The sequence below is a fragment of the Hyaena hyaena genome, unplaced genomic scaffold, assembly GCF_003009895.1.
Source record: "Hyaena hyaena isolate Hyena2069 unplaced genomic scaffold, ASM300989v1 scaffold_9, whole genome shotgun sequence".
NCBI lineage: Eukaryota > Metazoa > Chordata > Mammalia > Carnivora > Hyaenidae > Hyaena > Hyaena hyaena.
In genome coordinates, this window is record NW_024080641.1 from 5,022,977 (window position 1) to 5,043,653 (window position 20,677).

At 51.6% G+C, this 20,677-nt stretch overlaps 1 protein-coding gene across 1 annotated transcript in view; it reads left to right on the forward strand.

The window, feature by feature from the left end:
* The first annotated feature begins 20,138 nt into the window (after positions 1-20,138).
* CEACAM20 (CEA cell adhesion molecule 20) overlaps positions 20,139-20,677 on the forward strand; it is a 26,063-nt gene continuing 25,524 nt past the window's right edge. The window contains 2 exon segments of the mRNA XM_039247899.1: positions 20,139-20,236; positions 20,297-20,392. Coding sequence (XP_039103830.1) covers positions 20,139-20,236; positions 20,297-20,392 — 194 coding nt within the window.

The following is a 20,677-nucleotide window of genomic DNA, read 5'->3' on the forward strand; positions in this document are numbered from 1 at the left end:
GGGGGAGGATGACAGAGTGAGCCCTGCCCCTCAAAGTCATCTCTCACTTACCTCATCTCCATGCTCCCGATTAATACCTCCCTTCACATCGTTTCTATCTGTAACAGTGGCTGTGAATTAGTGAATGTAGAATTTTCCCTGTTAGTCTTACCCACTTTCACACTCGCATCAGCTACCCTACATGACCATGATCTAGGAAACAGAAAGCATTATTTTTTTTTAAATATTTTTATTTATTTCTAGGATACAGAGAGACAGCGTGAACAGGGGAGGGTCAGAGAGAGAGGGAGATACAGACTCTGAAACAGACTCCAGGCTCTGAGCTGGCAGTCAGCACAGAGCCCGACGTGGGGCTTGAACCCACGAACCGCGAGATCATGACCTAAGCGAAAGTCGGACGCTTAACCGACTAAGCCACCCAGGCGCCCCACCCATGGCCTTTCTTCAAGAGGCTGAGCTCCAGTCTCTTGGTTTCAATCCCAGATTCCGGGAGAAAGAGACTCTACTGTCCATAGTGGGGGTTCCGAAGTTGCACAGGCAGTGCCCACCCCTGGCCCCAAGGGACCCTGACATCAGGCCCCTCCTCTGTGTGCCAGGGCTGGCGTTGGGGTGCTGGGGGAGTGCGGGGCTCCCAGAAGCAGCTCCAGGGACCAGCTCTGGTTCCCATGACTGAGTCGGTTGCATAAGCCCAGGAGGCACCCTTGTTTGGGGGGCGGAGTGAGAGGGAGGAGGGCAGACTGTAGAGGTGCTCAGAAGCAGGGTGCTTCTGTGGATGGGGGCTGGGAGGTCCTGCCGGGGACCTCCAGGAACCCCTCACTGGAAAGCATGGCCTCCGAGCTCCTGTCCTCAGGGACAAGGGGGCTGTTATGGCCCAAATCATGCCCCTCCCCATTTGCTATGTTGAAGCCCTAACCCTCAGTGTGACTGTATTTGGACATGGGGCCTCCTTAAAGGCTCTTCTGTCCCACTTTGTAATGAACTAATAATTCATGGGGAACTATTCTGAAAGTATATAAATATTCTCTCTTTAAAAAAAATGTTAACGTTTATTTATTTTTGAGAGACAGAGACAGAGCGTGAGCAGGGGAGGGGCAGAGAGAGAGGGAGACACAGAATCCTGAGACAGGCTCCAGGCCCCGAGCTGTCAGCACAGAGCCCCACGCGGGGCTCGAACTCACGAACCGCGAGATCATGACCCAAGCGAAAGTCGGACGCTTAACCGACTAAGCCACCCAGGCGCCCCAAAAATTCTCTTCTTTATCACATTTTTACTTTATTGATTTATGTAAATCAGTATATATCAGTATGGGTTGGTGGCTTCATATTTTATTCAGTGCCTTATAGTCTCTCTCTCTCTCTCTTTTTTCTTTTTTGCTTAATAATCTCTTACTATCTGTTGAGGGTTGAATTGTGTCCTGTCCCCTGCCTCCAATTCATATGTGGAAGTCCTAACTCTCTAATGCCTCAGAATGTGACTTTATTAGGCAGTAGGGTCATTGCAGATATAATTAGTTAAGACGAGGTCATCCTGGAGCAGGGTACGTCCCTGACCCAGTATGACTGGTACCCTTATAAAAAGGGGGAGGTTTGGACACGGATGCGTACACAGGGAGAACACCGTGTAAAGATGAAGGCAGGGGGCGCCTGGGGGGCTCAGTCAGTGAAGTGTCCAACTTTGGCTTAGGTCACGATCTCATGGTTCACTGGTTTGAGCCCTGCTTCAGGCTTTGTGCTGACAGCTCAGAGCCTGAATCTTGCTTCAGATTCTTTGTCTCCCTCTCTCTCTCGCTCCTTACCCACTTGCACTCTCTCTTTCTCTTTCCAAAATGAATAAACATTAAAAAAATTAAAAAGCTGAAGGCAGAGAAGGAGGGGAGATGCTTTTACACACCACGGACCGCCACAGGCTGCCTGCGCAGCAGCGGGACCTGGGAGCGAGGCAGGGAACAGAGGCTCCCTCGCAGCCTCAGGAGAAACAGGCCCCACCCACACCTTCAGCTTCGACTCTAGCAGGACCAGACCATCCCTTTCTGTTGTTTGAGTTGCTCAGTCAGCGCTCCTTTGTTACATCAGCCCCAGCAAGCGAATGTACACTCGTTGTCTGTGTTGATGCTAAAATTATCCCTCGTTTGCCCAAAGGAGTTGGTGGCTTCCGCGTCCCGTCGGCGTGGCCCATCTCTCCTTGCAGATGTGTGTGCTTTCTGGCACAGGAAGACGTTCCAGGCCCACTTTGAACTTTCGCTGCCCCATCCTCTGAATGAGCCATGTCTGCAAAGAGCCATTGAGTGGCTAATGGCACTTGGAGGCGGCCAGGGTCTACACGCCCGGGGTCACCCAGGGCACATTTACATCTGCCTGGGTTTCTGTGTCTCTGACTCCCTGTTGACAAGCTCCAGGCCCAGGCACGACCAGAGTGTCCCGCCGGCTTCCTCGGCCTCCTCCCTTGCCACGCTGGTGCCTCCCTGCTCTGAGGGGAGGAACCCAGCTCCCGATATGCCTGTGCTCCCCTTCCCCCCCCCCCCACGTGGATGCCCCCTTCATCAGGTGGGCTCATTCTCTGCTCTGGGACAAGTGGCCGCCCGCAGCCCTTGCCCGAAGTACTTGGGGGGAAGGGCAGGGGCTACGCTCTTAACTGGGGACCCACCGTGTCTCCCAGGAGGAGGTATAGGAGGTATCCGCTGACCCCATGTCTGTTCTTTCCTCTCCGACCGTGTAGGCTGCTGTAAGGGCCGCTTCTTCCATGCCCTCTGGGTCCTCTTTGGTCACATAAGGGTCTGATGTCACCTTCTGTCCCAAGAGCTGTCTCATTTCAGTGATAAAAGTATCCAGTTCTGTTTTGTTATGAAAACTCAGATTGTTTTAAACAATTTTTTTAATGTTTATTTTTGAGAGAGAGAGAAGGAGACAGAGGGTGAGCAGGGGAGGGGCAGAGAGAGAGAGGGAGACACAGAATCTGAAGCAGGCTCCAGACTCCGAGCTGTCAGCATGGAGCCCGACACGGGGCTCGAACCCACAAACCGCGAGATCATGACCTGAGCCAGAGTCGGATGCTCAACCACCTGAGCCCCCCAGGCGCCCCCCCAACTCAGACTGTTTTAAAGATTTTTAAAGATTCTTGCCTCCCCCAGTAAAGATACCTCCAGGCTGTGAGCTGAGGTCAGAACAAAGAGAGTGGGGGATTCTCTTCTGTTTTCCCTGCTTGGGTTTCTGACTTCTTCCCCCCTCGCCTCATCCTTCTTTACTTTAGGGCCGAGCCATGGGGGCATCTAAAAAGCCCTCATGGATGGGCCCAGCTTGGGCAGGCCTGGGCACCGTTCCCCTCCCTCTGAGGGGGCTCTCCTGCACTGAAAACGCACCTAGGCATCCAGCCCCAGAATCTGCGTGCCCATCCCTGCATAGAAATCACAGGGACAAACTAACGTTTTCAGTGCACTTGCTGTTTGCCAGGCACTCTTCTGAGTGCTTTAGCTGTGTGTCTCAGGCTGGGTGCTCTGGAAAGCAGACACGGAGACTGAGTGAGCTGTGTGTGGGATTTGGGAGGGAGACGTCGAGACGGGGCAGGAAACGGGGAAGTGGACCACATGCAGACGTGCTGACGGCCCAGCCACCAGTGAGGGGCTCGGGAGCCGGGGTAGCTCCTCAGAGGAGCCCTGCATTGAGCAGAACTGTCCAAGCCCCAGTGGCTCTGCCAAGCTTGGTCATGGACCATAGCCGCCCCTCCCCCCCCAGCAGAACCCCAGTTCAATGCTGAGACAGACCCTTCACACAAAGACTTGAGAGTGAATCCTCAGAGCGTGATTTGTGTGTTCTTAGCAATTTTTCTTTTCTTTTCTTTTTAATGTTTTTTTATTTATTTCTGAGAGAGAGAGAGACAGCGTGAGCAGGGGAGGGTCAGAGAGAGAGAGGGAGACACAGACTCTGAAACAGGCTCCAGGCTCCGAGCTGGCAGTCAGCACAGAGCCCGACGCGGGGCTTGAACCCACAAACCGTGAAATCATGACCTGAGCTGAAGTCAGACGCTTAACCGACTGAGCCACCCAGGCGCCCCTGTTCTTAGCAATTTTTATGACAGCCCCAGCTAGAGATAATCCAACTGTCCATTAAAAGGCCAACAGAGAAGCAAACTGTGGAACGGCCCCTCCATGGAACGTCATTTGGCAATAAAGTAGGGTGAACGCTTGGTCCGCACGGCAGCAGGGGTGAGTCTCGGACTCAGGACACCGAGCAACAGAGGCTGGACACAAAAGACCACGTAACGTCTGATTCCGTTTCCGGGAACTTTCTAGAAAAGAGGCCTCGGGATGCCCAAGACTGGCCTCAGCAGGCTTCGACGGGGAGGCCCTGTTACTGGGATTTGAAGCCAGAGAGTCAGGCGCCCTCTGGCAGCCAGCTCGCTCAGGCATGAAGTCAGGGTTCGACGGTGGCCATTCTCTCGCCTTGGTGGGGCGAGCTGGCCGGGGAGAGGGGATCGTGATAAGCGGTGCATATGACGTATGTAACCTGTGTTCTATCCATATGTAATACAGAATCTGCACCCAGAGCCACACCCACAAGGCCAGGCTGTGGACCCCACCGCGTTTCCATAGGAAGGAGACTTAGTATCGCTCTCGTGTGTGAGAACGAGATGAGGAAACCGTGGGGGCGGCCACGCGGTGTGTGGGGTGTGAAGTGGTTCGTCTGACTTCCGGGAAAGGACAGAAGCCGCCCTGAGGGGAGGGGGGCCCTGGCTGCTCAGGTCCGCAGGATCCAGAGCCTTGTCCTGCCTTTGACTTGGAGGCAGCTCTTGGCCTTGACAGTCAGTCCCTTTCCAGGCAACAGCCGCACATCGGACTGCCTGCCTCTCGAGGCTGGGGAGGCATTGGCAGGTCTGCCTCCTTGGGGGGCCCCCCTGACTTGCTTTGGCCACTGCCTGCTGATGCCTAATTCATGCGTTATGGTCAAAGGGGTGGGGCGGGGGTGATCCATGGCACGGAAGTTCGCAGCTTTCTTTGGGGGTCCCGTACCCCTGGAGGCTCAAGTGGCCTTGACAGGCACTAGGAGTTGGGGGGCTGTGGCCTCAGCAACCCCAGCTGGATGCGAGCCCTCTCCTCTGTGATCCCCTCACGTGGCTCATGTGGATTCTTGTCCCGTGTAGCTGGGTATAATAATAAAATCAGCAGCAGAGGGCGCTCTCAGGGCCCTGCCCACATCCCTTGGATGTTGCGTGGTTTTCTAGCAGACTTTGGCATGCATCTTGGTGCCTATGGGCTATTTTCTGGCCGCTCTGAAGGCCACTGGGCCTCAGAACTAATTCCCTGTGGGAACAGGGCTCAGGCGATGACAGAGAGAAATTGGAGCAAACATACCCCAGTGCCCTTGCTCCTTGAGTGTGCACTGTCCTCTCCCCGGAGTGTCCCTGTGGGCTTGAGCTGTGGCAGCTGGCATAGTTCCCCCCCCCCTTTATAATCTATCCTCCCTGCTCTTTACTGCTTCCCCCCCCTCCATCACTGTTCTTGAACTTCCGAAATTAACTAGGAAGTCTCAGTCCTCTTCTGGGAGATTTTAAACTGAGGCAACAGCTAATGCTTTTGAGCCCTTCCTAGTGCCAGGCCCGTGATCTTACTTCATCCGCACAACAACCCCAGAGGTGGATACTACTGTTAATCTCCATTTTACAGATGTGGAGACTGAGGCACAGAGAGACGTCTATCCAGCTGTGGCAGGCTGAGTGGCGCCACTCCATAATCCCTGGAACTGGTGATGTGTTAGCTGACGTAGCCAGAGGCACTTTGCAGGCGTAATTGAGGTAAGGATTTTGAGATGGAGGGATCCACCTGTATTATTGGGATGGGCCCTCGGGAATCCTGAGAGTTCTTATAAGAGAGAAGCAGGAGGGTCAGAGTCAGAGGAGGAGATATGGTGAGGGAAGGGGGGTCGGGGCGCCGTGAGCAGGGCCTGTGAGCTAATCTAAGGAACGCAGTTACCGCTAGAAGCTGGAGGAAGCAAGGGCATGGATTCTCCCCTAGAGCCCGGGGGAGTGTGGCCGTGCTGAGCCGTGTTAGGTGTCTGAGCTGCAGAGCCCCAAGCCAGCCCACGTTCAGGGAGGGGTTCAAAGAGGGGTCGCAGTCCCATCCTCTCCGTGGGAGGAGTGACAGAATTTGCAGCCATGTCAGTTCTAACAACCTCCTGGCCAACCTGTGCCGTTGTCTCCAGAGGGCTAGGGGGCCCAGAGAGGTCTAGGAGTTTGCTGAAGGTCACTCAGCTAGGAAAGGGCTGAGCCAGAATTCCAGCCCAGAATCTGTACCTGTTTTTTTTTTAAATGTTTTATTTACTTCTGAGAGAGAGAGGCAGCGTGAGCAGGGGAGGGTCAGAGAGAGAGAGGCAGATACAGAATCTGAAGCAGGCTCCAGGCTCTGAGCTGTCAGCACAGAGCCCAATGTGGGCTTGAACCTATGAACCATGAGATCATGACCTGAGCCGAAGTTGGACGCTTAACTGACTGAGCCACCCAGGTGCCCCCAGAATCTGTACTTTGAAGTAGTTCAGCTCATTCTTTGAAGCCGGTGTGTTCAGAGCCCTCTGTTTCCAGAAGCCAGACGGCTGACATCTCTCACTTCCTTTATTCCTTCCGTCCTTTTTGGATCTGACCAGGTGCTGATCACACAGGGTCTGGCCTCGGTTCAGACAAACTTCAGCGCCACATATATACACTGGAATGAAGGAGCTCACTCTCCCTGGTCCTGTGCCCGGTGAGGGGTGTGGGCTCAGTTGACAGAGCAGTTGAAATCCAGGATGAGTGGGTGGTTCATCGGGGCGTTGGGCCTCTGGATTCTTTCCCTGTGGCTCCCGTAACAATGGCCACAGACGTGGTAACTCACAACAACACGCAGGGACCCTTGTATACTCCTGGAGGTTAGGAGTCCAAAATCCGTCTCTTGGGGGCGGACGTCAAGCTATTGCAGGGCTCCGTTCCCCTGGGAAAGCTGTAGGGGGAACCTGTTCCTTCATCTTTTCCGGCTTCTAGAACTGCATTCCTCGGTCCATGGCCTCTTCACGTTCAAAGCCAGCATCGCGGCACCTTCTCTGGTCCCGTTTCCCTCCGCTTCTGTCTACTTCCACCACGTGGCCTTATTCTCTTCTGCCAAATCTCCCGCAGCCGCCTCCTAATAGGAACACTCGTCTTTAGGGTCCAGCTGGGTGACCCCAGGCCAGTTGCCCTGTCTCAAGGTCTTTAACCGCGTCATATCTGCAAAATACCTTCTTACCATGTAAAGGAACAGTCACAGGTCTCAGGGATGAGGACTGGGAGGTATTGGGCACGGTATTTAGACCCCACAGTCTCCCCGGCCCCTGTCTCTCCTCTGTCTCCACGGAAGCCGTGGCCAGTGCATTCCAGGACGCCCATCCCTGGACGGGACATTGCTGGCACCGTGCTTGTGATGGCTGGTGCGGTTCCCATCACCACCGTGGGCTATTTCCTGGCTTCTCCAGAAAGGAAGGCGGGGCTGTCATCTCTGCAGGGAGGCAGGGGGATTCCCTGGGCAGGTGGGGCTAGAAATGCGTGAACCAGATTTCTGAGCTCTCTTTATGCTCTGCTGGGAGTTAATGGTGGATGAGTCAGCAGAGACCAGATTGTAGAGGCCTTGAATGTCAAGCTGAAGGGTTCAGAGCTTCCCCTTCCGGGTGTGGGGGAACTGAAAAGCTTCCCCTGCTCCACAGGACACCCCTGCACCACTCTGGGGCTGGTGGAATGGCTGGCTGGGAGAGGGAGCAAGGGTCGTGTGTGGGGAACGAGAGATCAGAATTCTTTTCTAGGTGTGTGGAAGCTAGTGGTGAGAAGACAGGCGGAGGCCTCTTTGTAGAGGCCTTGAATGCCAGGCTCAAAACTTCTCCCGTGGGGAGTCAGCGAGCAGCATCTTCAACCCTCCCCCCTGCCTTGTTGAATGTAGATCTGGGACAAGGAGATGGTAAGGTTGAGTGAGGAACAGGGATGGAGTTCTCTATTCCTGTGTGTGTGTGTGTGTGTGTGTGTGTGTTTGTGTGTGTGTGTCAGGGTGGGGGTTGGGGATGGACATTCACAGTGGAAAGTGGGTCATATCCTGGAGGCCTCCAACACTAGAGCAGAGATTCGGGACTTTATCCCCTTGTCACAGGGAGGCGGGGAACAGCTGTGTCCTGTACTCTGCACCCCCTTCCTCAGGGTAGAATTAAGACCCTCTCTCCTCTGCCTTCCGCCCCAGATCAGGGCGGCTGTATTTTCTCACCTGAAGGGAAGTCAGGTGCGATTATATCGATTATATCATCGCACAGGGTCCGCAGATGCACCCACAGGGCTTGGGGTGGGGTCCAGCATCAAGGGGAGGGAGCCGGAAAGCTGTTGCAATGTCTCTGTAGCTAAACCTCTGTCCCTTCCTGTCCCCTGTCCTGCACGAGAGACTGAATGCAGGGCCGGAGGACCCAGGGGCTCCGGATGCAGGGAGGGCGTGAGGCGGGGGCCCACTGGCTGGTCCAAGGACCCTGTTTACCCCAGCTCCCTTCTGTTTATCACCCTCGGAAGATACATGAAGAGGGACAGCCTGAAGGGGTTGGGGGAGGTCACTGCAGGAAGTCAAGGGAACTTGAGGCTCCTTTTCAGGCTGTCCGAGCCCAGCCATTTTCCACTTAGCATGCACATCCGGGTCAGCGCCCTGGGGGCAGGGCCTCGGCTTCGTCTGCTGTTGTGTCCGCAGGCCCTGGAACAATGCCTGGCCCTTGGTGGCTGCCCAGTGTATGTTTGTTGACCAGCTGATTGAGTGAGTAGATCTTCTCGGGGACCACAGTGAGGACGTGTGCACAGACTTTCACAGCAAGAGCGGTGAATCGGGGCGCCTGGGTGGCTTCGTCGGGTAAGCGTCCGACTTTCGCTCAGGTCATGATCGCGCGGTTCGTGGGTTCGAGCCCCGCGTCGGGCTCTGTGCTGACAGCCAGCTCAGAGCCTGGAGCCTGTTTCACAGTCTGTGTCTCCCTCTCTCTCTGACCTTCCTCTGCTCACTCTCTCTCTTTCTCTCTCTCCCCTAGAAATAAATACAAATATTTTAAAAAAAATAAGGTTGCAATGTTCAGGGGCACTTGGGCGGCTCAGTCGGTAAAGCGTCAGACTCCTGATCTCGGCTCCGGTCGCAATCCCAGGTTTCATGAGTTCAAGCCTCGTGTTGGGCTCTGTGGTGAGGGTTTGGAGCCTGCTTGGGATTGTCTCTCCTTCTCTTCCTGCCCCTCCCCTGCTTGCTTTCTCTTTCTCTCCCTCAAAATAAAATAAACTTAAACAAAAGAGTAAAGTCGGGACGCCTGGGTGGCTCAGTCGGTTAAGCATCCGACTTTCGCTTGGGTCATGATCTCGCGGTTCGTGGGTTCGAGCCCCGCGTCGGGCTCTGTGCTGACTGCCAGCTCAGAGCCTGGAGCCTGTTTCAGCCTGTGACTCCCTCTCTCTCTGACCCTCCCCTGCTCACGCTGTCTCCTCTCTCTCTCTCCTAGAAATAAATAAAACATTAAAAAAAAAAAAGCGGTGAATTGGGTAAATGTGTCGCCCTCCAGCATGGAGGTCGCCTCCCAGCCCTCCTCCTGGCTGTCTGGCCCTCAGTGACTGAGCTTTAGACCTCACTCCCCGGGGACAGGCGTTCATCCTGCTTTTGTCCTTTGCGGGTCCAGACAATTCGGGACGGAGTCCTGACCCGGAGGGCCGGCCCCACCCTGATACTCACGCCCAGGAATTTTCTCCCGTCAATTACCCTCTTGGGTATATACTCCCAAGGGAACGTTCTCACAGCCCAAAGGAACATAAAGATGTTCACTGTGGGGGCGCCCGGGTGGCTCACTAGGTTAGCCTCTGACTTCAGCTCAGGTCATGATGTCACAGTTCGTGGGTTCGAGCCCCGCGTCGGGCTCAGCGCCTGGAGCCCGCTTCGGATTCTGTCTTCCTCCCTCTCTGCCCCTCCCCCACTCATGCTCACTCTCTTTCTCAAAAATAAACATAAAATTTTTTTTAAAGCCCCAGGTTCTTAAGTCTCCCATGCCCCTATTCCTACCCAGTCTCCTGAGGTTTTCAGAGAGAGAGAGAGAGAGAGGAGGGGGGTAGACGGGAATTCTCAAAGCTTGGGCCCCTCTCTTCATCCGTAATGCCCACAGAATCAAATCCCGCCCTCAGCATGTGCCTGACAAAGTGGGCTGAGCCAGAACCTGTCCCGGGAGAGTGTGACCGTCTCTGGACGTGTGGGTCCGCCATAGGAAACGTGGCGCTGATGGGAAGTGGCTCCCTGACTGGATCCTCTCGCCCCTGGCACCCCAAGACCTCACTTATTTCAGTTATTTGAACTTTTCATGCTCCTCTCACCACAGGGCCTTTGCTTATACTCTTCTGTCTACCACGCTCTTTATATAAAGTAGGGATTTGGTCCAGCTGCATAAAACAAATTCAAAATAGCAGTGCTTTTATTAATAGAGCATGTAGTTCTCTCATGTAATGTAAGTTGTGGTAGTTTGATTGCGGCAGCAACCTCACTTCTCTGCTTGCTGTATCCATACCCCCATAACATGGCCAACAACTTCTTCCATCAAGAGGGAGAATCATTTTCCTGCCCCTCCCCCCAAGTCTGGGCTGGCCTCCTGACTTGCTTTGGTTCATAGAATGAGGTCCAAATAATAAATTGCTTACCCTGAGCCCAGGTCTCAAGAGAATTTATGTGCTACCTGTGTCTCTCTCTTGAAGCCACTAAACTTTAGGGAGGTTAGGGAGGTTTGTTACATAGCAATAGCTAACTGATAAAGAAATCACAATCTGGTCTTGTGGCTTCATGGTCACCAGAGATCCAAGCACCTTCTATGTTTCTCTTTCATTGTACCAGGCATACTTCCTTCCATAGGTCTCCTCATTGCTCAAAGGGGCTGCTGCAGCTCCAGCTGTTGCACTGTTACTCAATCTCTTGACTTAAGTAATTCTGACCTGTCTTTTTGATCCCAGACCAAACGATCCCATAAACAACACTTCCATGATTTGCCCAGAGGTAAATATTTTCCTGTATCTATAATGATTCTCTTAAGATAACTCCAAGAGGAATTGTGAGGTCAAAGAGAAGGTACACTTTTATGTCCTTGGACGCATCCTGCCCAGAAGGCTTGTTCTGGTGTACGCTCATCCTCGCCAGCGCCAGCTGCTGTCATTTAAAACTTCAGCTGGGGCGCCTGGTGGCTCAGTTGGTTAAGCAGCCGACTTAGGCTCAGGTCATGGTCTCACGGTTGGTGAGTTCGAGCCCCTTATCAGCTGCGCTTGAGCCCCACTTTGGGATTCTCTCTCTCCCTGCCCCTCATTTACTTGCATTCCCTCTTTTTCAAAAATAAATAGAAACAAACAAAAATTCTAGACCGCTGTTTTTGGACCCCAGCTGTGGAAGCCGCTTACCGGGCAGAATCCGAGGCAGAGAAGAAGCCACGTTAACTTTTTCTCTTGTTATCACTTGTCCCAATAAACTCACGTCCATGGCCTTCGAGGCTGTTTGATGTCAGCACCTTCACACCAGGCTGCAGGTCCCTAACAAAGATTAGCCGGGGGCCCAGGCTCGCGTCGGTGGCCTGTAAGTCCACGTGTGGTCACCACTGCGGGGCTGCGCCTCCAGCACAGAGGACCTCTGGGGCATGTTGGGGCGGCACAAGGTCACGGCCTCATCAGCGAAGACAGTGCCGAGGCTGCCCTGCCTGCCCACATAGCTGGGTCACTGCAGCCTGGAGGAACGCGCAGAATTGGTGAGACCCCTGCCCGGTGCCGGTGTCAATGGACCCCGCCCCCACCCTCGGCCTCTTCCCAGACTCCCCTCCAAGACCCTGGGGGCCCTTCCCTCCCTCCCCGGGCAGTCTGGGCTGAAGGGGGTGTGACGCGGAGGGACAGGTCTGCAGGGCTGTCTCTGGCGGTGGTGAAAGACCACGGACCCCGCAGCTTGTGCGTGGCTGCTTCTCAGACGCCCTCGCTGTCCCTCTGGGTCCAGACCAGTGAGACCGGCGGGGCGTCCTGAAGCCACGGCTGGTCCCTTGGAGGGTCCCTGCGGAGGTGGTGAGCTTCCGAGTGGCTCCGTCTCGCAGGGGACGGCTCCGTGCTCACGTTTCCGGGTCCCCCCCACCCCCGCTCCCTTGCTCGCACCCCTACATCTTACCTGCCAGCAAGTACCGTTGGCTTCAGGATCGGAAGCCTTACCATTTCTCCGTTTTGTCACCACAACCGCTTTGGCTCAGGTCGCCGCGCTCTGTCGCGCGGTCGCAGGCGCTCCTGACGCTCTGCCTGGGCTGCAGCCTGCGCGTGCCCCGCCCCTCGGAGCCAGGCCGTGTGGCAGCTGTATCCTTGGACTCCAAAATCGATTCGCCGTGCAGCCAGAATATGATCCTTCAACGTCACCCCTCAGGCCAAAAGCCTCTGGTGGTTCCAGAACTCTCTAAGAACGCAATCCTTAAAATGGTCTACAAGAGCGGCGGCCATGAATTGTTCCCAACCAGGGCTAATACTGCCCCCTAGTGGGGGCGGCGTGTGGGGCAATGGGCGATGTGGGTGGGGGGGCTCTCGTTCCAAAGCCAGGAGGGAGCTTCTAGTTGCAGTGGAGGGCCACTCGCTAAACTACTTGCAACGCATAGGAGGGTCCCCACGATGAATGACTTTAATAATAATAATAATAATATATAAATATATAAGATATATGGAACACATATAAATTTATATATTATATATAAATGTACATATTCTCTTCCCCCTCTTCCCCCTCCTCCTCTTCTTCTTCCTCCTCCTCCTCCCCCTTCTCCAAAATGCCAGTAGTATCTGTGTGGTGTGCCTCCCTTACCTCTCTAAACTTATCTCCTAACTCTCCCTTTCACTCACTCAACTCCAGCTACACTGATCTTTCTACTGTTCTCTTAAAAGAACGCTCTCACTCCTGCCTCAGGGCCTTTGCACCTGCTCTTTCCTCTCCCATTGTTAAACTCTTATGAATGAGAACCTAAAGGGGGCTGATTCCAGTGTCGCATGCTGCCAACTGGCCCCTGTGATTGTGCCCCTTGCCTCCTCCCTCAGCCTCCTTCATGAGCTCCTGCAGCAAGCGGGTGTCTGCCCAGCTGGCCATCACCTCCATTCCTCCCTGGGCCACCAAGGGGAACAATGTCACCCTGTCTGTCCAGGGGGTCCCTCAGAGTCTCATCTCCTACAAGGGGTTCTGAGGAGCAGCCACCACCCACGTTACCCAGCTCCTGGGTATTTTTTTAAATGTTTTATTTTATTTTTAATTTTTATTTAATTTTTATGTTTTTAAATGTTTATTTTTGAGAGAAAGAATGAAAATGAGTGGGGGGCAGAGAGAGGGGGAGACAGAGGATTTGAGGCAGGCTCTGCACTGTCAGCACAGAACCCGACGCAGGGCTCAAGCTCACGAACCCTGAGATCATGGCCTGAGCCGAAGTCGGATGCTTAACTGACTGAGTCCCCCAGGCACCCCGTCTCAAGTTTAAATCCATCAACCACAACCATACTCCAGGAGCGGCCCGCACTGGCCGGGAGACAGATGGTTCCGTTACCGACGTGTGCATGTCTAATGACAGCACCTGCAGCCTGCAGCTCATCTTTCTGATGGGACCAGCGGCCACCATGCTGGGCTACTTGTCTCTGGTAAGGGTGCTTCTGGCAGGGAGGACTCTCTGGTGGCATAACTAGCAATAGTTAGCATGTATAAAGTGCTTTCTGTGTACCTGGTGCTGTTCTGTATCCTCTGCACACAGGATGTTATGGGCCCCTCACTGCATCCTGTAGACTTGATTAATGAATAGGGAAATTGAGGGGCAGAGACCCTTAACAACATGGCCAGTGGGATCTTTGGAATTAGGATTTGAATCAGTTTCTGCTTAATCCTAAGGTACTTTTTTAAAAGTACAGTTTCAGAGCGTTATTACATGCAAGTAGGATACTATCCCCCCCCCCCCCCGCTTATTGAAGTGGTACGTTTGTTACCTCTTGTCTTTTTGATAATAAGAGCTGTTACATTTTTTTAATGTTTATTTCTGAGAGAGAGAGAGAGAGAGAGAGCAAGCTGGGGAAGGGTGGAGAGAGATAGACACACAATCTGAAGCAGGCTCCAGGCTCTGAGCTGTCAGCACAGAGCCCGACGCGGGGCTTGAACCCATGAGCCATGAGATCATAACCTGAGCCGAAGTTAGACCCTCAACTGACTGAGCCCCCCAGGCGCCCCAAGCTGTTAGATTTTCTAAAAGTGTGATGCCAGTTAATGTTGTCAGGGATGTGGGAAGTGAGCATTCCCGGGCACGGCTGTTGAGACTGTAGGCAAAAGCCTTTTTCTGAAGGACATTTGGCCTTTTCTGGCACAAAACCTTAACATGTTTTGTTTGGGAATAAGTTCGAATTTAAAATTGTGGTGGAAATAAAAAGAGTATGAAAAACTATCACGCCCCCCTTAACCAGAGGCATCTATTGTTAATATTGACTCCTCTTTATCATTTTGTGCTCTCTGCCTCTCTGTCTCTCCCCATCCCCAACCCCCATGCGAGAGTAAGACACAAACATCAAGTTTGTACTTGAGTGTGTATTCCCCAAGAACAGGGATACTCTGACATACACGATCATGGACTTCATGAACGCACAGTGATGCACTACTTCTAGTGAATTGTCCGTCCATATTCCGACTTTGTTGGTCACCGCAATAGAAAGTCCTTTATAACACATTTCCCCCCCATCCAGTGCAGGACCCAGTCTACAGTCAGGAGCTGTTTCGTGTCCTGTCTCTTTAGCCTCCTATAATCTGGAACTTTCTCACAGCCTCTCTTTATCTTTAATAACATTGCCCTTTTTTTTTGTTTTTGTTTTTTTAGGACTGCACCTCCCCCCTTTACAAAATAGAACATTTCTCATGTTGTGTTTGTGTGATGTTTCCTTGTGCCCTTGTGTGAGGTTCTGTCCACCTCGGAGGCATTGCATCTGGGGAGGGGGCTCAGTGTCCATCGGTTCACCATGAGTGATGTAATTTTGACCCCCTAGTCAAGGTTTTGCCTGGTCGCTCCACTGTACAATTACTCTTTCCTCTTTCCTCCCTGTGTGGACAGACACGTGAAGGCCACATCTTACTCCTCACCAAAATGTCCTCTGAGGCTCAGAGCCCATGGATGGCTCTTGCTTGGAAAATGATGATTTCCTGAGTCCAACACTCTCAACATTGAGCAATCAGCCCTTGGGATTCTTCCGTGAGCAAGATCCCTCCTCTACCTCTTGTTCCTAGTGTCTATTTTCTTTCTTCCTTTCCTTCTTCCATACTTCCACCCTTCCTCCCTCCCTTCCTCTTTCTCTTTCTCTCATCTGTCATTTATTATCTATCTGTCATCTACCTATGTGCCATCTATCATCTATTTATCGACCATCTGTTGTCTACTATCTATGCATCGATCTTTCTTTTTATTTTATTTTATTTTTATTTTCTAGGAGAGAGAGAGACAGCGTGAGCAGGGGAGGGTCAGAGAGAGAGGGAGTCACAGACTGAAACAGGCTCCAGGCTCTGAGCTGGCAGTCAGCACAGAGCCCGACGCGGGGCTCGAACCCACGAACCGCGAGATCACGACCTAAGCGAAAGTCGGACGCTTAACTGCCTAAGCCACCCAGGCGCCCCTATGCATCCATCTTTCTATCATCCATCCATATCTATCCATCCATCCATCAATCTATCTCTCATCAATATACACTCCTACAGTTTCTTTTTTAATGGTTTATAACTCATCACTTGATATTTTGGTGCATAAATTATTCCAGGTGTGGCTAGTGACAGCCTCTTTAATCTTCTGTGTGACACGCCCATTTTTCAAAAGCACTTGCTTCCTTTCTGGCATAGGATGTTCCAGGCTTATGTTGTACATATCCTGTTGCACTTCTGGGTATTTATCCAAAGGAAACAAAAACACTAAGTCAAGAAGATGTCTGCACCTCCCATGTTCACTGTGGCATTATTTACAGCACCCAAGATATGGAAGCAACCTAAGTTGTCCTTTGATGGATGAATGAGTAAAGAAAACATGTAAGCTATGTTGCATTTAAAATTTCTGTTTCCATGTTTTTGCTGCTGGTACCCAGGAATGCAGTTGAATTCTAGGTATCGATCTTGTGCCTTGAGACCTTACTGAACTCACTTGTTGGCTGTAGGAATATTTTGGTTTTGGTTTTTGTATATCATTCAGGATTCTCTTCTTAGACCATTGTGACACCCACAAACGGAGATAGTTTTATGTCTTCTTTGCTGATATATATGCCTTTTACTTCCCTTTCTTGCCTATTTCATGGGCTAGAATGTTCAGTCCTCTGTTGAATAAGAGTAGTGAGATGAGACATCCTGACTTGTTTCTAATTTTAGGAGCAAAGAATTCGTTCTTCTACCATCAAGTGTGAAGTTAGCTGTAGTGCGCGTGTGTGTAGATACTCTTTCTCAAGTTGAGAAAATTCACCTCCATTCCTAGTTTTCTGAGAGTTTTAATCATGAACAGATATTGAATTTTCTCAAATGCTCTTTTTTTTTTTTAAAAAAAACTTTATTTTATTTATTTTTGAGACAGAGAGAAACAGAGCATGAGCAGGGGAGGAGCAGAGAGAGAGAGAGAAAGAGAGAGAGAGAGAGAGGGAGGGAGACACAGAATCTGAAACAGGCTCCAGGCTGTCAGCACAGAGCCGGACGCGGGCCTCAGATCCATGAACCGTGAGATCATGACCTGAGCGGAAGTTGGACGCTTAACCACCTGAGCCACCCAGGGGCCCCTCTCATGAATTTATATGACTGTGATGACATTAATTGGTTTTCAAATATGAAACCAGGCTTGGATCCCTGAAATAAAGCTCACTTGTTGCTGATGTACAGTTCTTTGTATATATTTTTAAGTCCATTTGTTAACATTTGTTGAGAATTCTTGTGTCTGTATTCATGTGGAGATATGGTCTGTAATATCATTTCTTTGTACTATGTTTGGTTTTGGTATCAGGGTAATATTGGGCTCATAAAATGGATAGAAAAGTATTTCTCCTTTTTCTGTATTCTGGAAGAGATTGAATAAGATTAGTGCTGATTCTTTAAACAGTTGGTAGAACCCTCATGCAAAGCCCTCTGGGCCTAGGGATTTCTTTCTTTTCTGGAGTTTAAAATTACTAAATTAGGGGCGCCAGGGGGGCTTAGTCGGTTGAGCGTCTGACTTCAGCTCAGGTCATGATCTCATGGTTCGTGAGTTTGAGCCCCGCGTTGGGCTCTGTGCTGACAGCTCAGAGCCTGGAGCCTGCTTTAGATTCTGTGTCTCCCTCTCTCTCTGCCCCTCCCCTGCTCATGCTCTGTCCGTCTCTCTCTCAAAAATAAACATTAAAAAATTTTTTTAATTATAAAATCAGTTTCCTTAATTATTATAGGGCTATTCCAATAATCTGTCTCATACTGGGTTAGTGGTGGTAGTTTGTACTCTTTGAGGAACTGGTTCATTTTCTCTCCATGGTTAAATGCGTAGACCTGTTTGTCATACTCCTTTACTGTCCCACTGCTGGCAGCCGGGCCTAATGGTGTTTACTGTTTCTTTCCCAATATTGGTGATTTTCTGATCAATTAGAAATCGGAAGTTTCCCTCTTTATTTACTTTGTCAGTAATGGGAGAGGTTAATCAATTTTATTGATCATTTGATAGAACCAGCTTTTTGTTGCATTGAAATTCTCTGTTTTTCAGTTTCATTGATTTGTGCTCTTAGTTTCTTTCTTCTGCTTGATTTGGATTTATTTTATTCTTTTTCTAACTTCTTGAGGTGGGACCTTAGATTATCGAACACTTGCCCTCTTATCTAATGTCGGCATGTTAGTGTTACCAGTTTCCCCTCTCAGCATGGCTCTAGCTGCATCCCACAAATTGGATGCGTAGTATTTTCACTCTCATGCAGTTCAACATATTTCTGGTTTTTCTCCGACATTCCCTCTTTGACCAGTGGCTTATTTATAATGTGCTGTTCAGTCTCCAAATGTTTAGGGAGTCTGCTATTCTCTTTCTGTTACTTATTTCCAGTTTGAGTCTATTGTGGTACAGAACACTGTGATTTCCATTTTTTAAAGTTTGTTGAGTTTTGTTTTATGGTCCAGGATATGGCTTGTCTTGGTATATGTTCCATGAATGGTTGAAAAGAATGTGTGGGGCACCCGGGTGGCTCAGTCGGTCAAGCGTCTGACTGGCTCAGGTCATGATCTCACAGTTCGTGGGTTCGAGCCCCGTGTCGGGCTCTGTGCTGACAGCTTGGAGCCTGGCACCTGCTTCGGATTCTGTGTCTCCCTCTCTCTGACCCTCCCCTGCTCATGCTTTCTTTTTCCCTCTCTCTCTCAAAAATAAAGAAACATTAAAAAAAGTTAAAAAATAACATAAACATTTAAAAAAGTACAGTCTTCATTGTAAATTAAGGCTCTTTCCAGTTTGCCCTTTTATAAACAATGTGGCCTCAGATTTCTTTGTAGCTAGTTCTTTGCACGCGGTTATGATTATTTCATTAGCAATAGTTATAAAAAGTGGAACCACTATGGCAAAAGAGATACAAGTTTCAAAGCTTTTGATCTGTGTTCCAAACTCTCTTCCAAGATCTTGAACTAATTTAGAATCTAGTCTTCACCTGGCCTCTGCAGTCGGTCCTTAGAGTGGCCCGTAATGACCTGAAATTGGATGCAGATGTGTGCATGGGTGTGTTTCCTGGGGAGAGGATCTGGGACCCAGTCTTCAGTGGAGTGAGCGAGTCCGTGGTGTGTGCGTGCGTGTGTGTGCGTGCGTGCGTGTGTGCGTGCCCATTAGAGTTGAGGCTGGTGCCAGATACATTCACTTCGGAACAGCGAAGCCAGCAATGGGTGTTTCCAAGGTCCCAGGGAGCCATTTCCTGCCACTGATGACTCCTGGGGCTCCAGATCCCCTCCAGCTTCTCTTCCCCCGCCCCCCCAGCGAAGGCCACCAGCCCCAGGTGGCAGCCCGGAACCTGTCCCCGGCGGAATGTGTCCAAAACAAGGAGATGACGATCCGATGCAGTTTCTGGCTGTTGAGGTGATTCGGGAACGGGATGGACCAGCGATCGCGGTGGGTGGCGGGGCCCTCTCCATTCCCACAGCCACACGCCCGGACTCTGGCACCTTCCACCATGAGACTGGGGATCTGGGCCCTTCAAAGGCTGGGTGTGGCCTGTGACTATGGACTTCCCTGCCCCATAATAGACCCACCTCTGCAACACAGGGCACCTCCCTCTCCGCTTCCCCCCGGGCTCAGCCACCATTTATAGCCAAGAGCAGGGGCTGTGCAGACCAAGGGCTCTATAGACTGGATTCAAATCCAGGCTTTGCCCTTCCTGAGCTGGTGACCTTGGGCAAGTTACTTCACCTTTCCCTGCCTCAGTTTCCTCACTGGAAAGGTGGGAATCCCAGTAGTGTCCTTGTGAGGAGTAGACTGGGTTCACGTAAGAGCTTGGAACACTGCCTGGCCCAGAAGCACTCATTCTCACACAAATTCGTTCACCACGTATTTATCTAAGAGACCCTGACGGAGCCCTTGTTACATAACCAATTAGGGACTTTCAGACTCGTCCTTCCTAAAGTTCAGAGTCAGACGTAGGCCATGGGATTCCAGTCTCCCAGGAATCCCAGTCCTTAGCACACAAGTGTTTGCAGAACTGAAAGGACTCTAAGACACCCTTCCTTCTACAAACAGCAAAGCCGAGGTCAGGAAAGGGGAGGTAAAGTAGATCTCACGGTGTTGGGAGTAAAGAGAGGAACTTGAACCCAGGTCTCTCCCTCTCCTCCCCTCCCTCTCTCTTGAAAAACCGGAGTTCCTGCTTTATGCTGAACGTTACCCCAGGCAATGCAGTGAACACAGCGGACAAGCATCTGTTCTCATGGAGCTGAAGTTCCACAATTTGGGGGGGGGGGCAGACACCACAGTGAAGGGGAGGCTGCCATAGTTCATTCATTCATTCATCTATTGGACAAACTTCCAGGCTGTGTCCCCGTGTGCCCCTCTCAATGTGTAGAGCTTTCAGCCTTGAACAAATGCACAATCTGGTGTGAGTAGTGCTCTTCACTGTCCATACTCTTCCCAGTTAGGATGTTTTCCTCTTGGCCCAGATGGCCCTGACCATCCACCGTGACCTCACCAGACCCAGCTTCCGTGGTTGCTTCCAGCTCACCCTAGTCTGCTTGGCTGACTCCCAGCCCCCTGCCCGGTGAGTACAGAGCATCGGTGGGACCCCCGGGCCTGACAGCCAGACCCTCTTCATTTCCAGCCTCTCCAGGCCACACTCAGAGGGCTATAGCAGCAAGGCCTCAAACTCCACTTTCCAGCTTGCACAGCAGCCTGGACACCGGCACCACTGTCCCAGGTACTGCCGCAGTCTGAGCGTTTGTGTCGTTTGTGTCGCCCGCAACTTCATAGGCTGAAATCCCAACTATTGGGAGGTGGGGCCTTCAGGAGGTGATGAGGTCACCAGGAGTGAGCCGCCCGAACGGGGGGGTGGGGGGAGTCGGGGTGTTTATAAAAGAGGCTCCCGGGGGGCGCCTGGGTGGCTTAGTCAGTTAAGCGTCTGACTTTCGCTTGGGTCATGATCTCGCGGTTCGTGGGTTCGAGCCCCGCGTCAGGCTCTGTGCTGACTGCCAGCTCAGAGCCT